This window comes from Megascapheus bottae, chromosome 25 (genome assembly GCF_031878675.1).
Source record: "Megascapheus bottae isolate mThoBot1 chromosome 25, mThoBot2.hap1, whole genome shotgun sequence".
NCBI lineage: Eukaryota > Metazoa > Chordata > Mammalia > Rodentia > Geomyidae > Megascapheus > Megascapheus bottae.
The window spans coordinates 14,012,722-14,035,988 of record NC_143533.1 but is presented as its reverse complement, the minus strand read 5'-3'; the positions used below and the strand labels follow the sequence as shown (position 1 = coordinate 14,035,988).

Genomic DNA, 23,267 nt, shown 5'->3' with positions numbered 1-23,267 from the left:
TCCTGCGTTGACTGCCATAAGGTGAAGTTGTGGGATCTGGTGTTAGCATAGGTGTTAAGAGGTTGGGGAACTAGACTGGAGTTGTTGTATGATTGTCAGCAGAGAAACGGTGACAGAGTGGCCAAGCAGAGGTTTGGGTCTAAATAATTGGAACCTGGAGCTTGATAGAGACTCACCCTGAGGAAGTACAGGCAGCTCCACCTGTTGTATAACAGAACACAGGCTCTGTTTGGGTTCTGCTCCCTCCATTGGAATATGGCAAGGTGAGGTGCAGTGACATGAATAAAAAGCATATTTTATTATTTGTTATTCAATGTATTTTGCATTTTTTCCCCTGGTACTGAGGCTTGAACGTGGGGCCAAGGCACTCTCTTGGCTTTTTCACTCAAGGCTATAGTACTTTACCATTTTAGCCACAGCACTACTTCAGCCTTTTTCTGGTTAACCAGAAATAATAGTCTCATGAACTTTCCTGCCAGGGATGTCTTAGAATCTCCATCCTTAGATCTCAGCCTCCTAAGTAGTTAGGATTAAAGGCATGAGCTACCACACCTGACATTTCTATTTATTTATATTTTTATTTTTGTTGGTTATGGAGCTTGGACTCAGGGACTGGGCACTATCCCTTTTGTGCTCAAGGAGCTACAGCTCCACTTCTGGCTTTCTGATAGTGAATTGAAGATAAGAGTCTCCTGAACTTTCTTGCCCAGTCTGGCTTCAAACAACAGTCCTCAGAACTAAGTTTCCTGAGTAAGTAGTTAGGATTACAAATGTAAGCTGCCACTCCTTGCATTTTTGTTTCATTTTAAATTCTCAACAAATTTTTTACTGGCAAGTTGTGAGTGAAAGGTATTTGGTCTTTAGTATACACATACCACAGGCCTTCAGCTGATCTCACCACACCCTTAGAGGTCTGGCAGCAAACCAGAGGGAGGTAGAAGGTAATAGCCCAGAAAATTAAACAGTGATTCTGCTCAGAATTCTTCCAGCTGGAATTCCAAGCTGTTCCTTGCCTTGTGCACCCTCCAGGCTGCAAGCTCCTCCTAGGGAGAAGAGGCAGAAATGGTATAGATGGGGTGAAGGTTGGGAGAGAGTGTGGGCAAGCAAGGCGGCTAAGCTTTCCTTATTGATTGGTGGTGTCTGAATTTCTCATAACTGACCTTTTCAAGGCTTTTTTTAGTCCCTGCTCCGTGTGTGTGTGTGTACACGTGTGTGTGCATGTGCGTGTATGCATGTATATGCGTACGCACACATACACTAGGTATTGAACTCAAAGACTCATGCTCTATTTTTTGTTTTGGTTTTTTTTCCTCTCACAAGGCTGGTTGGTGCCCTACTGCTTGAGCCACACCTCCATTTTGGCTTTTTGCTGGCTAATTAGAGATAAGAGTCTCAGCTTAGTCTGGCCTTGACTGACTTTGAAGCTCCATCTTCAGATCCCAACCTCCCGTATAGTTGGGATTATAGGCATGAACCACCAGCACTTGGCAAGATGCTATGTATTGAAGGCTTTTTTGCTGCATTTTGGGTCATGCTCCACAGGGAAAATTATAGTCCAAGTGGCAAAGGCCATTTCTCTTTAGTGAAATCACTTTCTATGCTCGTGGTTCTATGAGGATCTTCATTTATTCACTCACCAAACATTTATAACTCTCTGCTTTGGACATAGTGGTGTACTTTAGATTCTCAACCCTCCGGCTTCTGTATTAGTTAATAAATTATTTCAGGATGTTAGTGGTCGATACTGTGTGGTTAATCACTGGGACTTTTCACCTCTGCCTCCTAATTATTTATACACAATTTGTGAGCCAAGTCAGTTTTCTCAGGCCAGAGCCGCCAATGGGATTTTATGATTGTTGTTCTAACATTCTTACCATTTTATTTAGCATGCACTATATGATTTGCATTTCTCAGTTATTGTAGGATGTCACCATTAGTGACTTCAGAGATCAGGAAAAGATTTAGAGAGGTTGTGTCCTGCTGGGGTGTGTGTGTGTGTGTGTGTGTGTGTGTGTGTGTACAAATACATACACTGAGGCTGTACTTGTTCCCTTTTGCCTTTTTCCCCCTTCAGGCTGGTGCTATACTATTTGAGATGCATCTTCTCTTCAGGCTTTTGTTTTTGCTGGTTAATTGGAGAGTAGAGCCTCACAGTCTTTTCTGCCCACATGTGCTTTAAACCATGATTCTCAGAGCTCAGCCTCCTTAGTAGTCTGGATTGCAGACATGAACCACCAAGACCTGGCTCTCTTTGGGATTCGACTTGAGTGTATGTAAGAAATGATTTCCACTCCTGATTTGAGAGTCGCCTTCAGAGCTGTCCTTGAGCTGTCTGTGTTTGTACCTCAGCTCTGAGTGGCTGGAGAAACTTTGAGTAGGCATTTTTTTTTCTTCTTTTTTTACCAGTCTTGGGCTTGAGCTCAGGGCCTGAGCACTGTCCTTGGACTTTCTCAAGGCTAGAACTCTACCACTTGAGCCTCAGCACCACTTCCGGCTTTTTTCTATGTATGTGGTACCGAGGAATCGAACCCGGGTCTTCATGCATGCTAGGCAAGCACTCTACCACTAGGCCAAACTCCCAGCCTTGAGTAGGCATTTTACAGGTCAAGATGTGCACAGAATCTCTTGTGTTCTTTTGAACATGAGTTCTGCAATTTTTCAGAGACTGAGAACATAATGAAGAAGTTGCTGGATTTGAAAATTGGACAAACATGAATATCATAAATCTAGTGACAGTCTGTGTGCTTCCAGCTAAAAGAAAAGGGGTAGCTACAGAGGCTGGGGAAGTATGGTGGCACCCCTCCCCCAGCAGCTGAAAAGCATAGACAGAACAGAAAGCTGAACAATTGGGGATAAGAGTCTTATAGCGTTTTCTTGCTGGGCTGGCTTCAAACTGATCCTTGGATCTTAACCTCCCGAGTAGTTACGATCATAGTCATGAGCCACTTGCTTCTGGCTGCTTTTTTATCTCTCACTTTTGATGGAGGTTCTAATGACGGTATGGTATGCCCACAATTCTGTCTTCCCATCTGTCTTACAGACCTGCCCTTGGGACTAAATGTTTTATCTGCCATTTCAAAATTTTAAGCTGTGTTCATCAATTAGACTGACAGTAGAGTCCTAAATGAGACAGGCTTCTTTTAGTTTGTGGCTGATTTGTGGGATTTGTTGTTGTGGTTGTTATTGTTGTTATTGGTCAAGGACTTGAACTCGGGGCCTGGACGCTGTTCCTCAGCTCTTTTGCTCAAGGCTAGCCCCTATACCACTTTGAGCCAGAGCTCCACTTCTGGCTTTCTGGTGGTTAATTGGAGGTAAAGTCTCATGGACTTTCCTGCCTGGGCTGGCTTTGAACTATGATTCCCTGACCTCAGCATTTTGAGTCTCTAGGATTACAGGCATGAGCCACCAGCACCCAGTCTGTCTGTCTGTCTGTCTGTCTGTCTGTCTGTCTGTCTGTCTATCTATCTTTCGTATGTATGTATGTATGTATGTATGTATGTATGTATGTATGTATGTATGTATGTATGTTGGCTTTGGGACTTGAATGCTGGGCCTGGTCATTGCCACTGAGCTCTTCAGCTCAAGGCTACCACCCTACCTCTTGAGCCATAGGCCACTTCCAGTTCCTCCCCCACTTCCTCTCACCTCTCTCTCTCTCCCTCTCTCCCTTTCTCCCTTTCTCTCTTTCTCTCTTTCTCTCTCTCCCTTTTGTGGGTCATGGGGCTTGAACTTGGCCTGGGGCCTGGGCATTGTCCCTGAGCTCTTCAACTCAAGGCTACCTCCCTACCCCTGTGCCTGGGTGTTGTCCCTGAGCTCTTCAGCTCTAGACTACCACCCTAGACTTGAGCCTCAGCCCCACTTCCTGTTTTCTAGAGGTTAGCTGCAGATAAGAGTCTCAGGTCCTTTTGTGCCTGCGCTGGCTTTGAACCTTGATCCGCAGATCTCACCCTCCTGAGTAGCTAGGATTATAGGTATGAGCCACCGCCCCAGCCACTTCCATTTTCTTTAGTGGCTTGTATCTAGCATTTGGAAGTGCCATTGGGCAGCAAGAGTCGAGAAGTTGGGGTTGGAGGTGTGACTCAGTTGATAGAACACTTGATGAAGGTGAGTGAAAAGCATCAGGTACAGAATTTAAGTACCAGAATCAGAAGAGCAGGGAGGTGAAAGTGCTGGCTGTAGCCTTACGTGACTAGTTGCCATCCTTTCCTCCAATCTCATGTGATAGCCCAGAGAGAAGCCTTTCCATCTGGCAGAGGCTCACAGCAGTTTCCAGAGCCAAGCTCTTTTTGTTCCTGCAAGCACCCTCCTTGATCTCCCTAACTGAAGCAATTACCACCATTTAACAGTCTTTTCATAACACATCACTTCCACTCCAAAACACCACTTTCATTTGCCAAGTGCCACAATATGACATCCTGGCAATTGCTCAGCATTTACTGCCAAATTATGTAAGTCCTTGGTTGGGCTCAGTCCCTGACAGAGCAAGTGTGCATGTCTGTGTGCGTGGTTGTGTGTTCACATGGGTGTTTGTGAGGATTGTATTCATGGCTCAGTGCCTGGAAGCGGAGAACAGCTGTCCTTCAATTCATTAATGAATCCAGTGTTTACACTTCCATTGGGAAGAAAAGCCACCTTTGCTTTAGACACCAGTGCCCAGCAGAGAAACTCCACTGTATTGGGTTTTGTGTATGTGTGTGTGTGTCTGTGTGCGCATATGTATGTATGTATGTGTATGAAAATATTGGATTGGAATTTGTCGTTGAGGAAATATAAATTGTGGACATTGCATGGAGTCAGCTACGCAAGTAATTTACCAACAGGGAGCCAAGATTATAATAAACCCAGGTGATCTTAACTCAAAAGATTGAAATATAATTAGTGCTGATTGTAGTAGCAACAGAGTCAAAAAGAACTACAAAACTACCAGACAAGAGGTTTTTTTTTTGGCCAGTTCTTGGGCTTGCCCTTGGGGACTGAGCACTGTCCTTGGACTTTCTCAAGACTAGAGCTCTACCACTTGAGCCACCGTACCACCTCTGGCTTTTTCTAGGTATGTGGTACCCAGATCTTAAGGCAAGCACTCTACCATTAGGCCATGCTCCTGGCCCCCCCAGGTGAGATTTTTATTAATAAATGTTACGTGAAATTTTTTCATTGTGGCTGGGCATGGTGGCTCACACCTGTAATCCTAGCTACTCAGGAGGCTGAGTTCTGAGGATCGAGGTTCAAAGCCAGCCCAGGCATAAAAGGACCTGAAACTCATCTCCATTTAACTACTAGAAAACTATAAGTGGTGCTGTGGTTGAAGGCATAGGGTGATAGCCTTGAGCTGAAGAGACCAGGGACATTGCTCAAGCCCAGGGGTAGGGTGGTAGCTGTGATAGCACCTAGGACCAGAGTTCAAGCCCCATAACAAAAACAAAACAAAAAACAAAAAAAATTCATTGTGAAGTTAGTGTCAGCATACAGAGATTTTTATGGTGGGTTAAAGGTAATCCTCTTTAGTAAATATAGCACACTCAGAACTGTAGAGGATACATATGTTTGTGTAGAAGGTCTTTAAAAATTTTTGTTGTTTTTGTTGTAGGGTCAGGGGTTTGCCTATTGATAAAAGGACCCTATGTTTGACCTCTGTACTTCCTCCCCTAACTGTTGTTACGAAGTTTAATAACTTGAGCACTTCTAAAGATCCAGAAGGACACAGGCTAATGTGTAACTGATCGCCCTGGTCTCATCCATCAGGCATTGCTCCCTCTGGTGAGGGCCCTGCACTTGTCTATTAGAATTATCTTGAGCCGGGCTGGTGTAATTCTCACACTTGTAATTCTAGCTATTCAGGAGACTGAGATCTGGAGGATCATAGTTTGAAGCCAACCTAGACAGGAAATTTTACTATCTCCAAAATAACCAACAGAAATCTGGTTTGGAGGAGTGGCTCTAGTGTTAGAATGCCAGGCTAGCAAAGAAGGTGAGTAAAGATAAGGCCCTGAAATTCTGGTACCACAAAAAAAAAAAAAAGGACTTAGGGGTTTTGGTTTGAATAAAATGGTGGGGTCTTTGTTTTTGTTTTTGTTTTTTTTTCTTCTAAACATAAATATCTTTATTTGGAAAACATAAACACCAGTCCCATGTGCTTCACAGGGTTTGAAAGCATCTTCCTCCAAAATGTTCATCCCACATGGCCTCAACCTCCACCCCAATCTCAAGTGACATCCTCTAATTACTCATCTTCATTGGCTACCCCATCCGATGGCTAATTATCATCAGTTTCTAGCAAGAGTTATGACTTTTAATTCACTTAAATATTACCGTGCTACTTGTCCATCTTAGCCCATCTAAAATGTAAGAATAGAAGTGAATCCACTTTTTAATATTCTGCCACTTCTTTCTCTAGGGAGATCACCCTAATTTGTTAGTTTATTAGTTAATTTGTTAATTAGTAAAAAAAAATAATTGCTAGTTGCTGCTGATCTTCACAAAAATTCTTTTTTTGCTATTATTACACTTTATTTTTTTAAAGAATTTATTAACGTTGATTTTTACATCATATTTTAAATGACAGTCTTAACATACAAGTGTTCAAGGAGGGAATCTCTATTTACAATCACTGGGACTTAGCCTAATTGTGATTAAGTTCTAAATACTATGGGTTTGTATGTCATAGAAACATATTAATTTATGAAATAAAACATGTCTATAGAGTCATAGGTTTTTATGTCTATATAGTTATGTTTATATTTCCATTACCATGTCCATAGCTTTGGGTATGCAGTTATTGAGTCCTCGCTCTTGTACTCTTTGGATTTAATAGCCACATATTAGGGATACCATGCGCCTTTTGATCCTTAGGTCTTGACTTGTCTCACTCAACATGATTCGCTCTAGATTCATCCACTTCCCTGCGAATGCCATTATTTTATCTTGTCTGTTGGCTATGTAGAATTCCATTGTGTATATATACCACATTTTCTATATCCATTCATCTGCAGTAGGGCATCTGGATGGTTTCCATCACCTGGCTATTGTGAATAGTGCAGAGATGAACATAGCTGAGCAGGTGTCCTTATAATATCTTGGGTCATGATGTTCAGGATAGATGCCCAGAAGTAGTATGGCGAGATTGTAGGGAAGGTCTATTTTCAGTTCTTTAAGAAACCTCCACACTGCTTGCCAGAGTGGCTGAACTAGTCTTCATTCCCACCAGCAGTGTAGTAGGGTTCCTTTTTCTCCACAACCCTGCCAGCAACTGTCATTGTCTGAGTTCAAAATCTTGGCCATCCTTGTTGGGGTAAGGTGGTATCTTAAGGTTGTTTTTATTTGCATTTCCTTTATGACCATAGATGATGAACATTTTCTCATGCTTTTCTGCCATTTTAATCTCTTCTGATAAGTCTCTCTTTAGTTCCCTTTCCCATTTAGTGAATGGTTTATTGGATTTTGGGGGGATTAGTTTCTTGAGTTCCCTGTAGATACTGGATATTAAGCATTTGTCAGATGTATTGTTGGTGAATATCTTTTCCCAGTTGGTTGGCTGTCTCTCTACTTTTGTGACTATGTTTTTATCTGTACAGAAACTTTTTATTTTTAGGTAGTCCCATTTATCGAGTCTCCAATCTGTTGTGACCCTGGGATTCTGTTCAGGAATCTTTTGCCTGTGCCTATGAGTTCCACTGTCTCTCCTACTTTATCATGTAGCAGTTTCACGGTTTCCGGTCTGACGTTGAGGTCTTTGATCCACTTTGAGTTAATGCTTGTGCATGGTGAAAGGCTAGGGTCAATTTTTAGTTTTCTGCATGTGGCTGCCCAGTTTTGCCAGCACCAATAATTGAATAGGCTGTGTTTGTTTCACTGTATATCTTTGGCTCCTTTGTCAAATACAAGTTGCCTATAGGTATGTGGTTCTATTTCTGGGTCTTCTATTCTGTTCCACTGATCTTCTGGTCTGTTTTTGTGCCAATACCAAGCAGTTTTTGTTATTATGGCTCTATAGTAGAGTTTGAAGTCTGGTATTGTAATACCACTAGCATTGCTCTTTTTGCCTAGAATTGTTTTGGCTATTCTAGGTCTTTTCTTGTTCTATATGAATCTTTGGATTATATCTTCTGTTTCTGTAAAGAATGTCTTTGGGAATTTGATGGGGATTGCATTGAATTTGTATATCAGTTTTGGCAGTATAGCCATTTTCACTATGTTGGTTCTCCCTAGCCATGAGCATGGGATGTCTTTCCATTTCCTAGTGTCTTCTTTAATTTCTTTCATTAGGCTTTTATAGTTTTCATTGAATAATTCCTTTACTTCTTTGGCTAAGTATATTTCTAAGTATTTTATTCTTTTGGGGGCTATTGCGAATGGGATCATTTTCTTGATTTGGCCTTCTGTTTGTGTATTGTTGGTGTACAAGAAGGCTACTGACTTCTGAAGGTTAATTTTGTATCCTGCCACTTTGCTAAAGTAGTTTATTAATTCTAGAAGTTTGGGACTGGAGTTTGTTGGGTCACTCAAGTAGAGGATCATGTCATCTGTGAATAGGGATAGTTTAATTTCTTCTTTCCCTATGTGGATCCCTTTGATGTCCTTTTGTTGCCTTTTTGCTCTGGCTAAGGGTTCCAGCACTATATTGAAGAGAAGTGGAGAGAGTGGGCATCCCTGTCTAGTTCCTGATTTTAAGGTGAATGGCTACAGTCTTTCACCATTTAGTATAATACTGGCTGTAGGTTTTTCATATATGGTTTTTTTTTTTTTTTTTTTGCCAGTCCTGGGCTTGAGCTCAGGGCATAAGCACTGTCCTTGGACTTTCTCAAGGCTAGAGCTCTACCACTTTAGCATCAGCACCACTTCCAGCTTTTTTCTATGTATGTGGTACTGAGGAATCAAACCTGGGTCTTCATGCATGCAAGGCAAGCACTCTACCATTAGGCCAAACTCCCATACAATGTTGTATGTAACAAATATCTCAGTTCTCTCTGTATAGAATGTATTAAGCCAGGTGCCTGGGGCTAATACCTGTACTCAGGAGGCTGAGATCTGAGACTTTATCTCCAATAAACTATCCAGAAAAAGCCAGAAGTGGTGCTGTGGTTCAAGTGGTAGGGCGCTAGCCTTGAGTGCAAAGAGGCTCAGGGGTAGCACTTAGGCCCTGACTTCAAGCCCCAGACAGCCAAAACCAAAAATAAAGAGAATGCATGGGCCAGGAGTTTGGCCTAGTGGTTAAAGTGCTTGCCTAACATGCATGAAGACTTGGGTTCGATTCCTCGATACCACATACATAGAAAAAAGCCAGAAGTGGTGCTGAGCCTCAAGTGGTAGAGCTCTGGCCTTGAGAAAATCCAAGGACAGTGCTCAGGCCCTGAGCTTAAGCCCAGGACTGGCAAAAAACAAACAAAAAAAGAGAATGCATTATAGGAGCTACAGTAGCATAATCTGCTAGTGTGTGGTACTTATGCAGAATATATTATATATAGGAATCCTATATTAACATTAGATTAATATACACTGATATATAATGTGTAATACATAATATATACTATGTAATAGACTAGAATATAATGTTTAAATATTAATATATAATATATGCATTAATGTATAATACATAGTTATATATAGCATAGTAGATTCTAATGTAGAATTATATGTATAATAAAACACTTAACTTTCTCTCCATAAAACATTTCTTTTCTAAGTAATCATATATATAATTATGTTATTACATATATATTACACATTGTGTATAACATCATATAATGTACATATGATACATATAATATTCCACAAGATCATCTGTTCCACAAGACTCTGTCCATACATATATTATACTATATAATATTACACAGTGTATATAATAGTTGTAGTATCAGAAATTGAATCTAGGGCCTAGAACATGCTAAATATACCTCTTACCTACATTTTATCATATTAGTGGACTAACTTGAGTAGCTAAACTTGAAATTTTTTTTTCTCTTTGTTGATTTTGAGGCTTGAATTCAGGGTCTGAGTGCTGTCTCCGAGCTCTTTTGCTCTTGAGCCACAGCTCCATTTCCAGTTTTCTGGGGGTTAATTGGAGCTAAGAATCTCATGGACTTTCCTGCCCAGTCTGTCTTTGAACCACAATCCTGAGATTTCAGCCCCCTTATTAGCTAGGATTGCTAACATGAGCTATTGGTGCCTGGCTTGAGTGTGTGTGTGTGTGTGTGTGTTTGTGTATATGATTGTAATATATAGAGGGGTTATAGTTATATTCGCCAGATAGTAGATGCATTACTTTTCACACATCGATACCCCTTCTCGTGTTTTTGTCCCCATTTCCTTCCCCCACCCCCTCTGGCTTATATTTATTTTTTAAGTTATATATTTTTATTATCTTTATGTAGTTATGCAGAGGAGTTGCCATTCAACAAATCAGTCTGTAATGCATCATGATGAATGTCACGCCTTTCATCTTTCTCCCTCCTGAGAAGTTATTTTATAGCTAAAAATCAGAATAATACTCATGGAAAGATATAATCGGATGAAAAGGAAAAGCTATTGAAATAATTTGTCCAAGTATTGTCATCAAAAGTAAAACAAAACAGATGATGGGTTTGAGGAACTTGTGGAATGAGAACTTGGTTTGGATGCTGTGCTGTCTCGCATATGTAAAAACCAACTTTCAAACTCGCAGCCAGAAATAGTATTTAGCAATATGGAGCTAAGTAGTAGAAGAAACAGTTAAAAAACTACTAAAGAACAAAACATTCTTTTGGGGGGAGGAGGGGTGGGTCATGGGGCTTGAACTCTGGACCTGGGGGCTGTCCCTGAGCTCTTCTGCTTAAGGCTAGCCCCCTACCGCTTGAGCCAAGCCCCACTTTGATTTTCTAGTGATTAATTGGAGATAAGAGTCTTACCTCCTTTAGTTCCTGGGCTTTGAACCTTGATCTCAGATCTCAGTCTATTGAGTAGCTAGGATTACAGGGGAGAGCCTACATGCCTGGCAGAATGGCAGAATAAGGGATTCTTATCTCCAGTTGGCCACTAGAAAACTGGAAGTAGGGCGGTGGCTTTGAGCTGAAGAGCTCAGGAACAGCACCCAGGCCAAGAGTTCAAGCCCCACAACTGGCCTCCCTCCCCACTGCCAAAAAAAAAAAATTAATTATTGGACTGGGATATATTAGTGGTAGGCCGCACTCCCAACATTGCAAAGGACAAACAGAGAGACAAAATAAACAAGCTTAGCTGAACTAAGCAGTAATTTGGATTGCACCAATGGATGCATTTTGGACACTGTAATTGAAAGTGGAGATCTGCCTATACTGGACTCCTATAAAACACTCACAAAAAATTATTCATCTAGTTGAGTGTTTTGTGGCTCACACCTGTAATCCTAGCTCCTCAGGAGGGTTATAGATCTGAGGATTGCTATTCAAAGTCAGTCTGGGGGCTGGGAATTTGGCCTAGTGGTAGAGTGCTTGCCTAGCATGCACAAAGACCTGGGTTCGATTCCTCCATACCACATATGTAGAAAAAAGCCGGAAGTGGTGCTGAGGCTCAAGTGGTAGAGCTGTGGCCTTGAGAAAGTCCAAGGACCTTGCTCAGGCTCTGGGCTCAAGCCCAGGACTGGCAAAAAAAAAAAAAAAAAGCCAGCCTGGCCAGGAAACTTTGTGAGACTCTTATCTACAATAAACCAACAACAACAAAAAAAACCAGACGCGGTGCTATAGTTCAATTAGTAACATACCTTTCACATAGAAGCTTAGGGATAGCACCCAAGCCTGGAGTTCAAGCCTCAGTAACCAACACACACACACACAAATTATTCATGTATTTGCCCACAAAGAAAGCCTCAGTGAATCCAAAAAGAAGCATTCAGGCCATTATTATTATTTTTTAAATACAATATGAGGCCCTGAGTTCAAGCTTCACTACTGGCCAAGAAAAAAAAAGGAAAAAATAAAGGCCCTTCAGCCTAAAAAGCCTAACAAATACTACCTATGAAAAAACAAAAACTGAAAAGCTTTCTTTAGAGCTATAAAAGAACCCAAAACTACAAAAGGAAATTGATTAGAAACCAATCCCAGAAACATTACTGTTCTATCTTCCAAAAGCAATTCTTATTTCCCTTTTCCCTAACAACACTCATTCTTGTTATGTCCATGGCCAGCCGAGACTCTTGTTTCCAACCTTGCTTGTACCTGGAGGTGGCCCTATGATTAAGTCCTCAGCAACAAGGTGTAAAAGATTAAGAGATTAGTTCTGGGTGGGTCTGGACTTGTCAAGACCAGTCCTTCAGCATGTATGATGCTGGATCAGACAGTGTCATAATCATAAGGTGTATAATATATGTTTGGGACAGAAGATTGGAAAGATAAGAGTGTTCTTAATAAATATTCTGTGGTCTGTTTTAGCCCTGGACTTGTTGTCTCTGTTGAGGGTAGAAAAATCATAACTTCTACCGTATTTTTAAATTTTTATATTTCAGCCTGTCACTGGGCTTGAACTCGGGGCCTGGGCCACTGTCCCTGAGTTCTTTTTGCTCAAGGCTAGCACTCTACCACTTGGAACCACAGTACCACTTCTGGTTTTCTCATTGTTCATTATAAGAGTTTCATAGACTTTCCAGCCAGGGCTGGCTTGTAACCTCAATCCTCAGATCTCAGCCTCCTGAGTAGCTAGGATTGTAGGTGTGAGCCACTGGTGTCCAACCTAACTTTATTTTTAGGCTATCACATAGGCTGTCTTTGTTAGGAGTTGACATAATTCCTGTGTGACAATTACCTATTATTAAGTTGTGTCATTAAAGAATAAACTGCGTACAGTAAAAGCAGAAGGAAATGGAATAGCCTTGGTTTATCTGAATTTCAATTACCTGTGGTCAACTGTGGTCTGGAATATCCCATGGAAAATTCCAGAAATAACACGTCAGTTTTGAGTGCTGTTCTGAGTAGCATGATGAAATCTTTCAGTGTAGATCATCCACCCCTTTGCTCAGTGTGTATATGCTGTAGGTTCTACCCATCCACCACCAGCCACTTAGCAACCTTCAAGGCTGGCAAATTGGTTACTAGATATGACAGAGCTGTTGTTCAGTATTTTATTTAATGCTGCTCTTAGGTAGTAGTAATGCTCCTAAGAGTAGTGATGTTGGTGATTTTTGTTCATGTGTGCCAGTCTTGGTGTTTGAACTCAGCGCCTGAACTTAAGGCTAAACTTAAGGCTAGAGCTTTCTCCTTCTTGAGCCACAGCTCCCCATCTGGCTTTGGCTATTTGCAGATAAGTCTCTTGGACTTCCTTCCTAGGTTGGCTTTTAACTGAGGTTCTTAGATCTCAGCTTCCTGTGAGTAGTTAGGATTACAGATGTGAGCCAACAGGGGCCAGCTTGATTTGGATATGCCAAAGGAAGCTTTCTTTAAATGAGAAGTAAAGGTTCAGTAAGGTCTTTTCAGGGACCACATCATGGAACTTTTATCATAGCATGTCATAGTTGTTTTATTTAATATCATTGCACTTAGTCTGACTAACCAGAAAACTTATATAGATATATGTAGATATATATGGAAAAGATATACACACATTATCTGTTTATCTGTAGTTTGGTGCCACTGAGCATCTTGTTGATAAGATGTCTGTGGATAAGGTGGTAAGAACTGCTCTGGTAAAAATCAAATTAGAACTAAATATGTTAGGAACCTGGAAAAGATAAATGATAAATATAAGAACTCAGGAGCTGGTGCCTCATGCCTATAATTCAAGAGACTTGGGAGTCTGAGATCTTGAGAATCACAGATTGAAGCCATTAGGGAAGAAAAGTCCATTTCTAAAACAACCCACAGAAAGTTTGATTGGAGGTATGGCTCAAGTGGTAGGCCACCCAGCTGATGAAGCAAGTTGAGTTGAGCATGAGGCAAAGAACTAATTCTTTAGCAAAACAGCTATCAGAAAATATTCACATATGTTCCATTGCAATCTAAGAACAGAAATATAAATATAGTTCTGGAGGGAAACCGTACATCATTTTGAAAAGTGTTATGTGTGTAAACTTGGAATTGTAGATTGAATACATGACTTCCTTTTTGTTTTTGAAAATATACTTTAATCAGGTTGACTCCAGAATAGAAAGAAAACTTTTGAGAGGCCTGCTCAAAAGTGACAGCAGTGAGACTAGTACTGTGTGTGGGCATGGTGGAGTTTCTTTTGCAGCTCTGTTTTCTCAAAATGCTGCACATGAGTTTCTGTGGGATGTGTTTCAGAATGAGCATCTGAGTGGTGCTCCTGCATGGCCATCAGACCTGCCAAGCATCTTAAGGAGTAGCTAAGTGCAGAAAAGTTCAAGGCAATTCTAGTTACCAACAGGACTTGTCACAAAATGATCAGAATTGTGTGTGTGTATGTGTTGGTATGAACATGTGGGACTTGAACTCAGAGCTTTGCACTCTGGCTGGAACTTTTTCACTCCAGGTTGACACTTAAACCACTTGAGTGTCAGCTCTACTTTATGGTGTTTTGCTGGTGAATTGGAGATAGAGGGAAAAAAAAAGGAAAAAAAGAGAAAAAGCCCCTCTCCCCCCTACATGCTCTTAACTATCTGGGTGGAAAAGTACCTAGTTCTCAAATGCTGATATGCAGAACATCCTATTGGTTAAAAATAAATAGCATTAAGCATTGAACTAGAAACCAAAGAGCCCAGCTGCACATGCCAAGGCATCAATCTTTATACTAGTGACTACCCTTAGGCCAGCCTTCTGCTCAGGGCTGTCAAGCTCAAAGGCATCCAGCAAGGTGTGTGTTTGGATGGGTCAGGGACAGGGTCAAGGTCAGGGTCAGGGGAGAGCAGCTGGTCAGTCTTTGGTTCTGGAGCGACTACTGTATAAAGTTCAAGGTTTTCTGTTTTCTTTCTTTTTCTTTTTCACTCTTTTCTCCCCTGCCCCCTCCTTCCCTCCCTCGCTTGCTTGGTTGCTTTTAAGTTAGGGGGCTTGAACTCAGGACCTGGGTGCTGTCCCTGAGTGTTTTTTTTCAAGGCTAGTTCTCTACCACTTTGAGCCACAGTGACACTTCCAATTTTCTGGTGATTTATTGAAGGTAAGTCTCACAGGTTTTCCTGCCTAGGCTGGCTTCAAACCACCACCTTCAGATCTTCAGCCTTTTGAGTAGCTAGTATTACAGTCATAAGCCACTGGTGCCTGGCTGTTGGTTTTTTGTTTTTGTTGGTCATGGGGCTTGAAGTCCCAGCCTGGGATATTGTCCCTGAGCTTTTTTGCTCAAGGCTAACACTCTTGTTACAGCCACAGTGCCACTTGTTCAGTGCCTGGTTTTCTTGGATAATTCTCCCTCAGAATAGTCTCAGTCTTCATGTAAGCAGATGGCATTCTAACTTAATGTCTTCTGTCCCCCTGTCTCTTGACTCTGGCAGGTGGCCCAGCACACCATGGAGCTGTATTTTGGTGAATACCAGCATGTGCAGCAGGAATATGGCGTCCACCTGAGACTTGCCAGTGAGGAGACCAAATCCTTAAGGAATTCCCAGCCCTCTAAGTCAGGCTCGTATGGCGTCAGTATCAGGGTCCAGGGCATCGATGGCCACCCATATATTGTTCTAAATAACACAGAGCACTGCCTAGACCATCCCTCTTTCCCTGACCATGGTCTACCCTTTCCATCTCCCACCATGCACACTTTGCCTCTCCATGCCAGCAATGGATCTGTACTGAATGAATCCAGGGCAGAGCTGCAGATCCCTGAGAACCCACATGCCCAGAGCAGCCCTGTACGAAACCTCAAACCATCCTCCCTTCATGAGGGCAAGAAGGGTGGCCCAGCAAAGGCAGCCCACCTGCTCAACTGCCAGAAGCACCCAGAGCTTCTGCAGCCCTACGATCCTCAAAAGAACCAGCACCCTTCCGAGAGTCCCTGGCTTACAAAGGTGACAGAAGAAGGGACTCCCAGTAAGAAATCTTGGATGTGCTTTCCTCGTGCTGGCATTCCCCAGTGCCCCAGCCCTCCTGGGGAGAACCTGGACAAGGCCGGGGTCACAGCCATCCGGCTCTGCAGCTCCGTGGTCATCGAAGATCCCCAAAAGCATACCTCAGTGTGTGTGAACGTCCAGAGCTGTTCCAAAGACAGGGTGGGAAACGAGGCCTTTCCACCCAGTGGGAACACCCCTGCTTCTTATAGCCCACAGGGCCACCCTGAAATCAAGAAAGCCAGGCCAGATGTCCTCCCTTTCAAGCGGCAAGACTCAGCAGGCCCTGTCCTGGATGGAGGCCGGTCACGAAGGTCCTCCTCAGCCTCTACCACTCCCACATCTGCTAACTCCCTGTACCGATTTCTACTAGATGACCAGGACAGTGCCATCCATGCAGACCATGTCAATCGTCACGAAAATCGAAGGTATATCCCTTTCCTGCCTGGCACTGGGCGAGATATCGATACTGGTTCCATACCCGGCGTAGACAAGCTGATTGAGAAGTTTGATGGAAAACCTGGGCTCCTGCAGAGAAGAGGCAGGTCTGGGAAACGAGGGAGAATCAATCCAGAAGACAGGAAACGGTCTCGAAGCGTAGACAGTGCCTTTCCCTTTGGGCTCCAGGGCAGTGCAGAGTACCTCACTGAATTTACCAGGAACCTGGGCAAGTCCAGTGAGCACCTGCTACGGCCGTCCCTGCTGTGTCCACAGAGGCTTCTGGCCCAGAACCATCGAAGGAAGCAGAGTGCGGGCTGCACAGGGGCCAAGCTCCCAGCAAATCCGCACCCCACCCAGGATGCACACTCTAGGCCTCCCCCACAGCACCCAGATGAGAGAGTGCCAGAAAACAAAGAGAGTCAGGAAGGTGTGGTGGTGACCCACACATCCTCCTCCCCTCTGGTGCCAAGTAAAAATGAAGGAGGAATCAAAACAACCACGGCCACGCTGACGTTACAGAACCCAGCAGCGGCCACCTCGCCTGATTCAGCGACCAAGAAGATTTCTGCAAAGTCATTTCCTTCCAGCACAGATGCTCAGGTAGCACCCATGTGATTCCTGCAGGCTTGCTTTTTTAATTAATTAATTAATTTGTTTGTTTGTTTATTGTTAGTAGTAGTAGTAGTATTTTGCCATCTTGGGGCTTGAACTCTGGCCCTGAGTGCTGTCCCTCAGCTCCTTATACTCAAAACTAGAGCTCTACCACTTGAACTCATAGCTCTACTTCTGGCTTTTTCTGTGATTCTTTTTTTTTTTTTTTTTTTTGCCAGTCCTGGGCTTGAGCTCAGGGCCTGAGTGCTGTCCTTGGACTTTCTCAAGGCTAGAGCTCTACCTCTTGAGCCCCAGCACCACTTCCGGCTTTTTTCTATGTATGTGGTACCGAGGAATCGAACCTGGGTCTTTGTGCATGCTAGGCAAGCACTTTAACCACTAAGCCAAACTCCCGGCCCCAAACTCTCAATTTTTGTTTTGGTGCTACTGGGATTAGAACTTAGGGTTTCACACTTGTGAGGCAGGTATTCTACCATTTGAACCACAACCTATTCTCTTTTTGCTTTAGAGGGTCTTACATTATTTTCAGATAGTGTTTTGCTTTTTTTTTTTTTTTTGCCAGTCCTGGGCTTGAGCTCAGGGCCTGAGCACTGTCCTTGGACTTTCTCAAGGCTAGAGCTCTACCACTTGAGCCTCAGCACCACTTCCAGCTTTTTTCTATGTATGTGGTACCAAGGAATCGAACCCGGGTCTTCATGCATGCTAGGCAAGCACTTTAACCACTAGGCCAAACTCCCGGCCCAGCGTTTTGCTTTTTGTGCCAGTCCTAGGGTTTGAGTACTGTCTATCAACTTCTGTACTCAAGGCTAGTGCTCTACTTGAGCCACAGTTACACTTTAGTTGGTGGTAAGAGTCTTACAGATTTTTGTGATCCTCAGATCTCAGCCTCTTAAGTAGGTAGAATTGTAGACATGAGCCACTACTGCCTGTTGGGTTTTGTCTTTTTGCCTGGGTTTGGCTTCAGACTAACAGCCTCCTTCCTAGGGCCTTCCACAATTTACAAATGTAAATCAATACTCCCAGTTTTTATTTATTTATTTATTTATTTATTTATTTATTTATTTATTGCCAGTCCTGGGCTTGAGCTCAGGGCCTGAGCACTGTCCTTGGACTTTCTCAAGGCTAGAGCTTCACTTCACCACTTGAGCATCAGCACCACTTCTGGCTTTTTTTTTTTCTATGTATGTGGTACCGAGGAATTGAGCCTGGGTTTTTATGCATGCTAGGCAAGCACTCTACCACTAGGTCAAATTCCCAGCCCTATTTATTGAGGTGGAAGTCTCAGTAACTCTTCTTTATGGGCTAGCCTTGAACCTGTAATCCTCCTGTCTCTGTTGACCAAGTAGCTGAGATTGGAATGTTCCATCATTGTACACAGCCAAGAGCTTCAATTCTTTATAGCTTTTGTGTTTCTGATCTTTAGGATTTGCTTAGGTCCCATTGCCAATTACCTAGTTTTCTTTTCTTTTTCGTATCTTTATTTTTAAAAGTTCTCTCTTGGGGGCCAGGAGCATAGCCTAGTGGCAGAGTGCTGGCCTAGCGTTCATGAAGCCCTGGGTTCTTTTCCATGATACCACATACACAGAAAAAGCTGGAAGTGGCATTGTGGCTCAAGTCACAGAGTGCTAAACATATGTCCAAGGACAGTAACCAGGCCCTGAGTTCAAACCCCAGGACTGGCAAAAAAATAAAAAAGTTGTTGTATTAAGGAGTTGCAATTTAGCATGTCAGTCCAATGATACCGTTTTCTAGATTATTTTCAGTACTAGTGGATCCCATTGTGGTATGGCTCTCCAGTAAAGAACATATTCTAGAGAAACATTGTGAAGGAGGCTCAGTTTCTCTGAAGTGTATGAAACCTGGAGGTATGGGGAATTAAGTTTCCTAAACTCGCCTTGAATTGTGATCCCCCTGATCACTTCCTCATGAGTGACTGGAATTTCTCTGGTTTGAGGTGTGTGGTAGTGTCCACACAGAAGGTCTCATGGTTGGATATGAATTTCTACCCAAATATTTTAAGTCTTAAAACTGACTGACAAGGTCGGTCAGTATCTTGTCTGTACCTGTGGCTAATCCTCATGACAGAATGATGGAATCTTTCAAGTGGTACTTTCAATGTTTTGGTAGTCTCAATTAAAAAAATAATGATGGACAGAAAGGATGACAGAGTTGGTTAAATGCCACCCTCTGTGTTAGAGGAATACACTGGCTGTAGGAGGATAGGTGATGGATGGTAGCTTTGGTTTATAGATGAGAAAATTAAGGGGAGGAGAAGTTAAGGCACTTGCCAAGGGTCATAGGCTAATGATCAGTATTGGGACTTGATTGCCAGAGAAGTCATTTTTTGGACAGTAGGACCTTGTTTGGGTGCACGTGCTTCCATCTTCCTGCAGCATTACCCACATCTAATTACAGATAATATTCTGTTCCAGGTTACCCCAGATCTCTTAAAGGGCCAGCAAGAGCTCACTCGACAAACCAATGAGGAGACAGCCAAGCAGATCCTCTACAATTACCTCAAAGAAGGGTGAGTAGTGGCTCCCCTTCCTGCCTCTCCCCTTTTTTGCAATTCTGGGATTTGAATGGGCCTGGTACTTGGTAGATAGGTGCTCCTTCCCTAAACCCATTTCCCCCAGGATTGAACTCAGGCCTTTAGCTTGCTAGACAGGCCACACCAGACCACATCTTCAGTTATTATTATTATTATTATTGTTATTATTATTATTATTAGATCTCAGCCTACTGAGTAGCTAGCATTGTAGGCATGAGCCACTGCACATGGCAGTTTTTGTTTTTACAATAGGATTTCCTATTTATGCATGGTCTGGCCTGGACCATACTCCTCCCAGTCTCTTGTCTCCTGAGTGGTTAGGACTATAGGCATGAGCCAGTATACCTCCCCTACTTCAGCAACTTCATCCCCTCCTCCCCTTCCTCTTCTTCCTTCTCCCCTTCCTCCTCCTTTTTAGTTGTGGGGCTTGAATCCAGGACCTGGACACTGTTTCTAAATGCTTTTGGTCAAGGCTAGCATTCTACCACTTGACTCATAACTTCGAGTTGTTTTCTTTTGTGGATAATTGGAGGTAAGAGTGTCAAGGAAAGCCTGGGGCTGGTGGCTCACACCTGTAAGAGACTCAGGAGACTCAGATCTGAGGATCATGGTTTGAAACCAGCCAGGACAAAAAAGTCTGAGACTCATGTCTCCAGTTAACTACCAAAAAGCCAGCCAGAAGTAGAGCTGTGGCTCAAGTGGTAGAGCCCTGGCCTTGAGTAAAAAAGTTCAGGGACAGTGAGGCCCTGAGAGTAGCATAAAAAGCTTTACAGGTTGACGTGACAGGAAGCTGGCCTGTTGACTCATATTCCTGGCTATCAAAATCCTTTATTTTTGTATTGTATATTTGTGTAATGTATAGCTGACACATGAGAACTCTAAAAACAAAAAAACTAAACAAAAGAAAACCCCAAAAAACTATTGACAGGGATAGGGATTGTTGAAGCTAAGCACTAGTTAGTAGTATTTTTTTTTTTTCTCTGTGAAGGGTTTTACCATAAGAAGATTAAAGTAGGAGAGCTTTTGATTTTTTTTTTTTTTTTTTTTTTGCCAGTCCTGGGCTTGAGCTCAGGGCCTGAGCACTGTCCTTGGATTTTCTCAAGGCTAGAGCTCTACCACTTGAGCCTCAGCACCACTTCCAGCTTTTTGCTATGTATATGGGATACCGAGGAATCGAACCCGGGTCTTCATGCATGCTAGGCAAGCACTCTACCACTCGGCCAAACTCCTGACCCGAGCTTTTGATTTTTAAAATTCCTTGAATTCTTTGTGTGTGCGCGCGTGTGCTTGCACACATGTGTGCCCGCACACTTCTTAGGAGACTAGTGAAACACACTGTAGTGGGAGATATGCCAGTTAAAGAAATTTTATTTGAAATCTTTTCATTGCCAGTAGTGTGGTAAGAGTTAATAAAGCTTAATCTGATGGCTACCCACAGAGGTCCAGAGAAAGACTACAGTGGACAGCCTTGGCACTGGGGTTTTGTTACTTTTTTTTTTTCCCCCAGTCCTGGCCTTGAGCTCAGGGGTGAGCACTGTCCTTGGACTTTCTCAAGGCTAGAGCTCTATCTCTTGAGCCTCAGCACCACTTCCGGCTTTTTTCTATGTATGTGGTACCAAGGAATCGAACCGGGATCAAACTCCCGGCCCCATTGTTAATATTTTAAAGCATAAGCCTAAGGTTAAATCACTGCAGATCATTCTTATGGTAAGATTTTAAAGTAAATATTTTTTTAAAAAAGACAAACACATACATATACACATACACATAAAAGGAAAGTTCTTGGCAGGTGCTAGTGCCTGTAATTCTGTTTACTTCTGCAGCTGAAATCTGAGGATGGAGGTTCAAAGCCAGCCCAGTCAGGAAAGTCTTCTAGACTCTTACCTCTGTGGGGGGTGGGAGGGCAGGAGGCTAGAGGCATAATTCAAGTGTTGGAGCATGTTGAGCAGGCAAGCCAAGCAAGTACGAGGCCCTGAGTTCAAACCCAGTACCTCCAAAATGGGGGGAAAAAATCTCCTAAACAAAACACACACCTTTTTATCAAATAAATCATTTGAATCAAATAACAATTGGCTGAATTTTCACTACCAGGTTTTCTCTGAGTTTGTTTTTTTTGGGGGGGGGGTCAATTATATGGGCACTGTCCCTATGCTTTTTTAGTCAAGGTTAGTGCTCTGCCACTTTGAGCCATGACACTATTTTTGGTATTCTAGAGGTTAATTGGAAATAGGAATCTCATGGGTGTTACTGCACAGCTTCAAGCCACAATCCTTAGATCTCATCATCCTGAGTAGCTGGGATTACAGGTGTGAGCCACTGGTGCCTAGAGAAGCTTCTTTAGGATATGTTTCTTTCATGCATTTGGAAATGAGAACCCCCATGTGAGATTGAGGAATAGCATCTACCAATTTATTTGAAGAAAATAAGTACCATTTAGCCTACGTTTCTCTTCATAGCGTTGGTAATTTATCTCAGAGCACTTTGCTGAGTGTGTGTCCTGGCATGTGAAATGTCTGGGTCCATTGGTGTGAAACTCATTGCGTTCTTTGCCATTTCCCTTTCAGAAGCACAGACAATGAGGATGCCACTAAAAGGAAAGTCAACTTGGTCTTCGAGAAAATCCAGACCTTAAAGTCTCGTGCAGCAGGGAGCACACAGGGAAACAATCAAGTAAATTGAAGTTTGCATTTTTTTTCTTCGGAATAACTGTAATGAGGATGGTACTCAACAGCTTGCTGTGGGAAGTTGCACTAACAGTACCCAAGCATCTGGTTCTAAGTACAGGTTGAACCACCCCACTCCTGAAGTCTGAAATGCTCCAGAATACAAAACTTCAAGTGTCAGCAGGTCACCTCAGTGGGGATTCCACATTTGACCACATGTGTCTGTCACTGTCAAAATACAGGCACAGCTGGACACTGGAGGCTCACATCTGTCGTCCTAACTACTCAGGAGCTAAGATCTGAGGATCTAGATTTGAAACCTTCCCACCCAGGCAGGAAAGTCCATGAGAGTAAACATCAAAATGCCTGAAGTGGAGCTGTGGCTCAACTGGCAGAGCATTAGCCGTAAGTGAAGAAGCTATGGGACAGTACCTAGGTCCTGAGCTTAAGCCCCAGTACTGGCACCAAACAAATAACAAACCAGTCACATAGAAAAACACAAACTCTGCTTCATGCACCAAGTTATTTAAGCCATTGCATAAGATTAACTTTGGGAAATATACAAGGCAGTTAAATATTCATGCTTCCAACTTGGGTTCCCAATAGCTTATTGTCTATGCAAATATCCTCAAATCCAAAAATAATATCTTTACTCTGAGATACCTCTATAGCCATGCATTTTGGATAAGGGATAATCAACTTGTATTTTTAGATTGCATCCTGATTTTTTTTTTCAGAAAGATTATTTTTTTTTTGGTGTGTCATGGGGCTTTAACTTGGCCTTGGGTCTGGGCACTGTCCCTGAGTTCTTCAGCTCAAGGCTACCCTTGAGTCTCAGCCCCACTTCCTGTTTTCTAGAGGTTAGTTGGACATAAGAGTCTCAGGTCCTTTCGTGTCCGGGCTGGCTTTGAACCTTGGTCCCCAGATCTCAGCCTTCTTAGTAGCCTAGAGATATTTTCAAAGACCTAAAAGGTAAGAAGATGGCATAAACACATGGCAGAATTTAGTAGAGGAAATGAAAATCAGAAGAATGAGAAGACCTAATAAATAGAGTGCTGTAGTATTGTAGTCT

At 42.7% G+C, this 23,267-nt stretch overlaps 1 protein-coding gene across 3 annotated transcripts in view; it reads left to right on the top strand.

Moving 5' to 3' along the window:
- Cgnl1 (cingulin like 1) overlaps positions 1–23,267 on the top strand; it is a 102,834-nt gene that overhangs the window by 25,230 nt on the left and 54,337 nt on the right. For all 3 annotated transcript variants that reach the window (XM_090358327.1, XM_090358328.1, XM_090358329.1), the window contains exons 2-4: positions 15,380–16,969; positions 19,414–19,508; positions 22,097–22,202. In XM_090358327.1, the coding sequence (XP_090214453.1) occupies positions 15,395–16,969; positions 19,414–19,508; positions 22,097–22,202 (1,776 nt within the window). In that variant the 5' untranslated portion in view covers positions 15,380–15,394. The remainder of the gene's footprint in view (positions 1–15,379; positions 16,970–19,413; positions 19,509–22,096; positions 22,203–23,267) is intronic.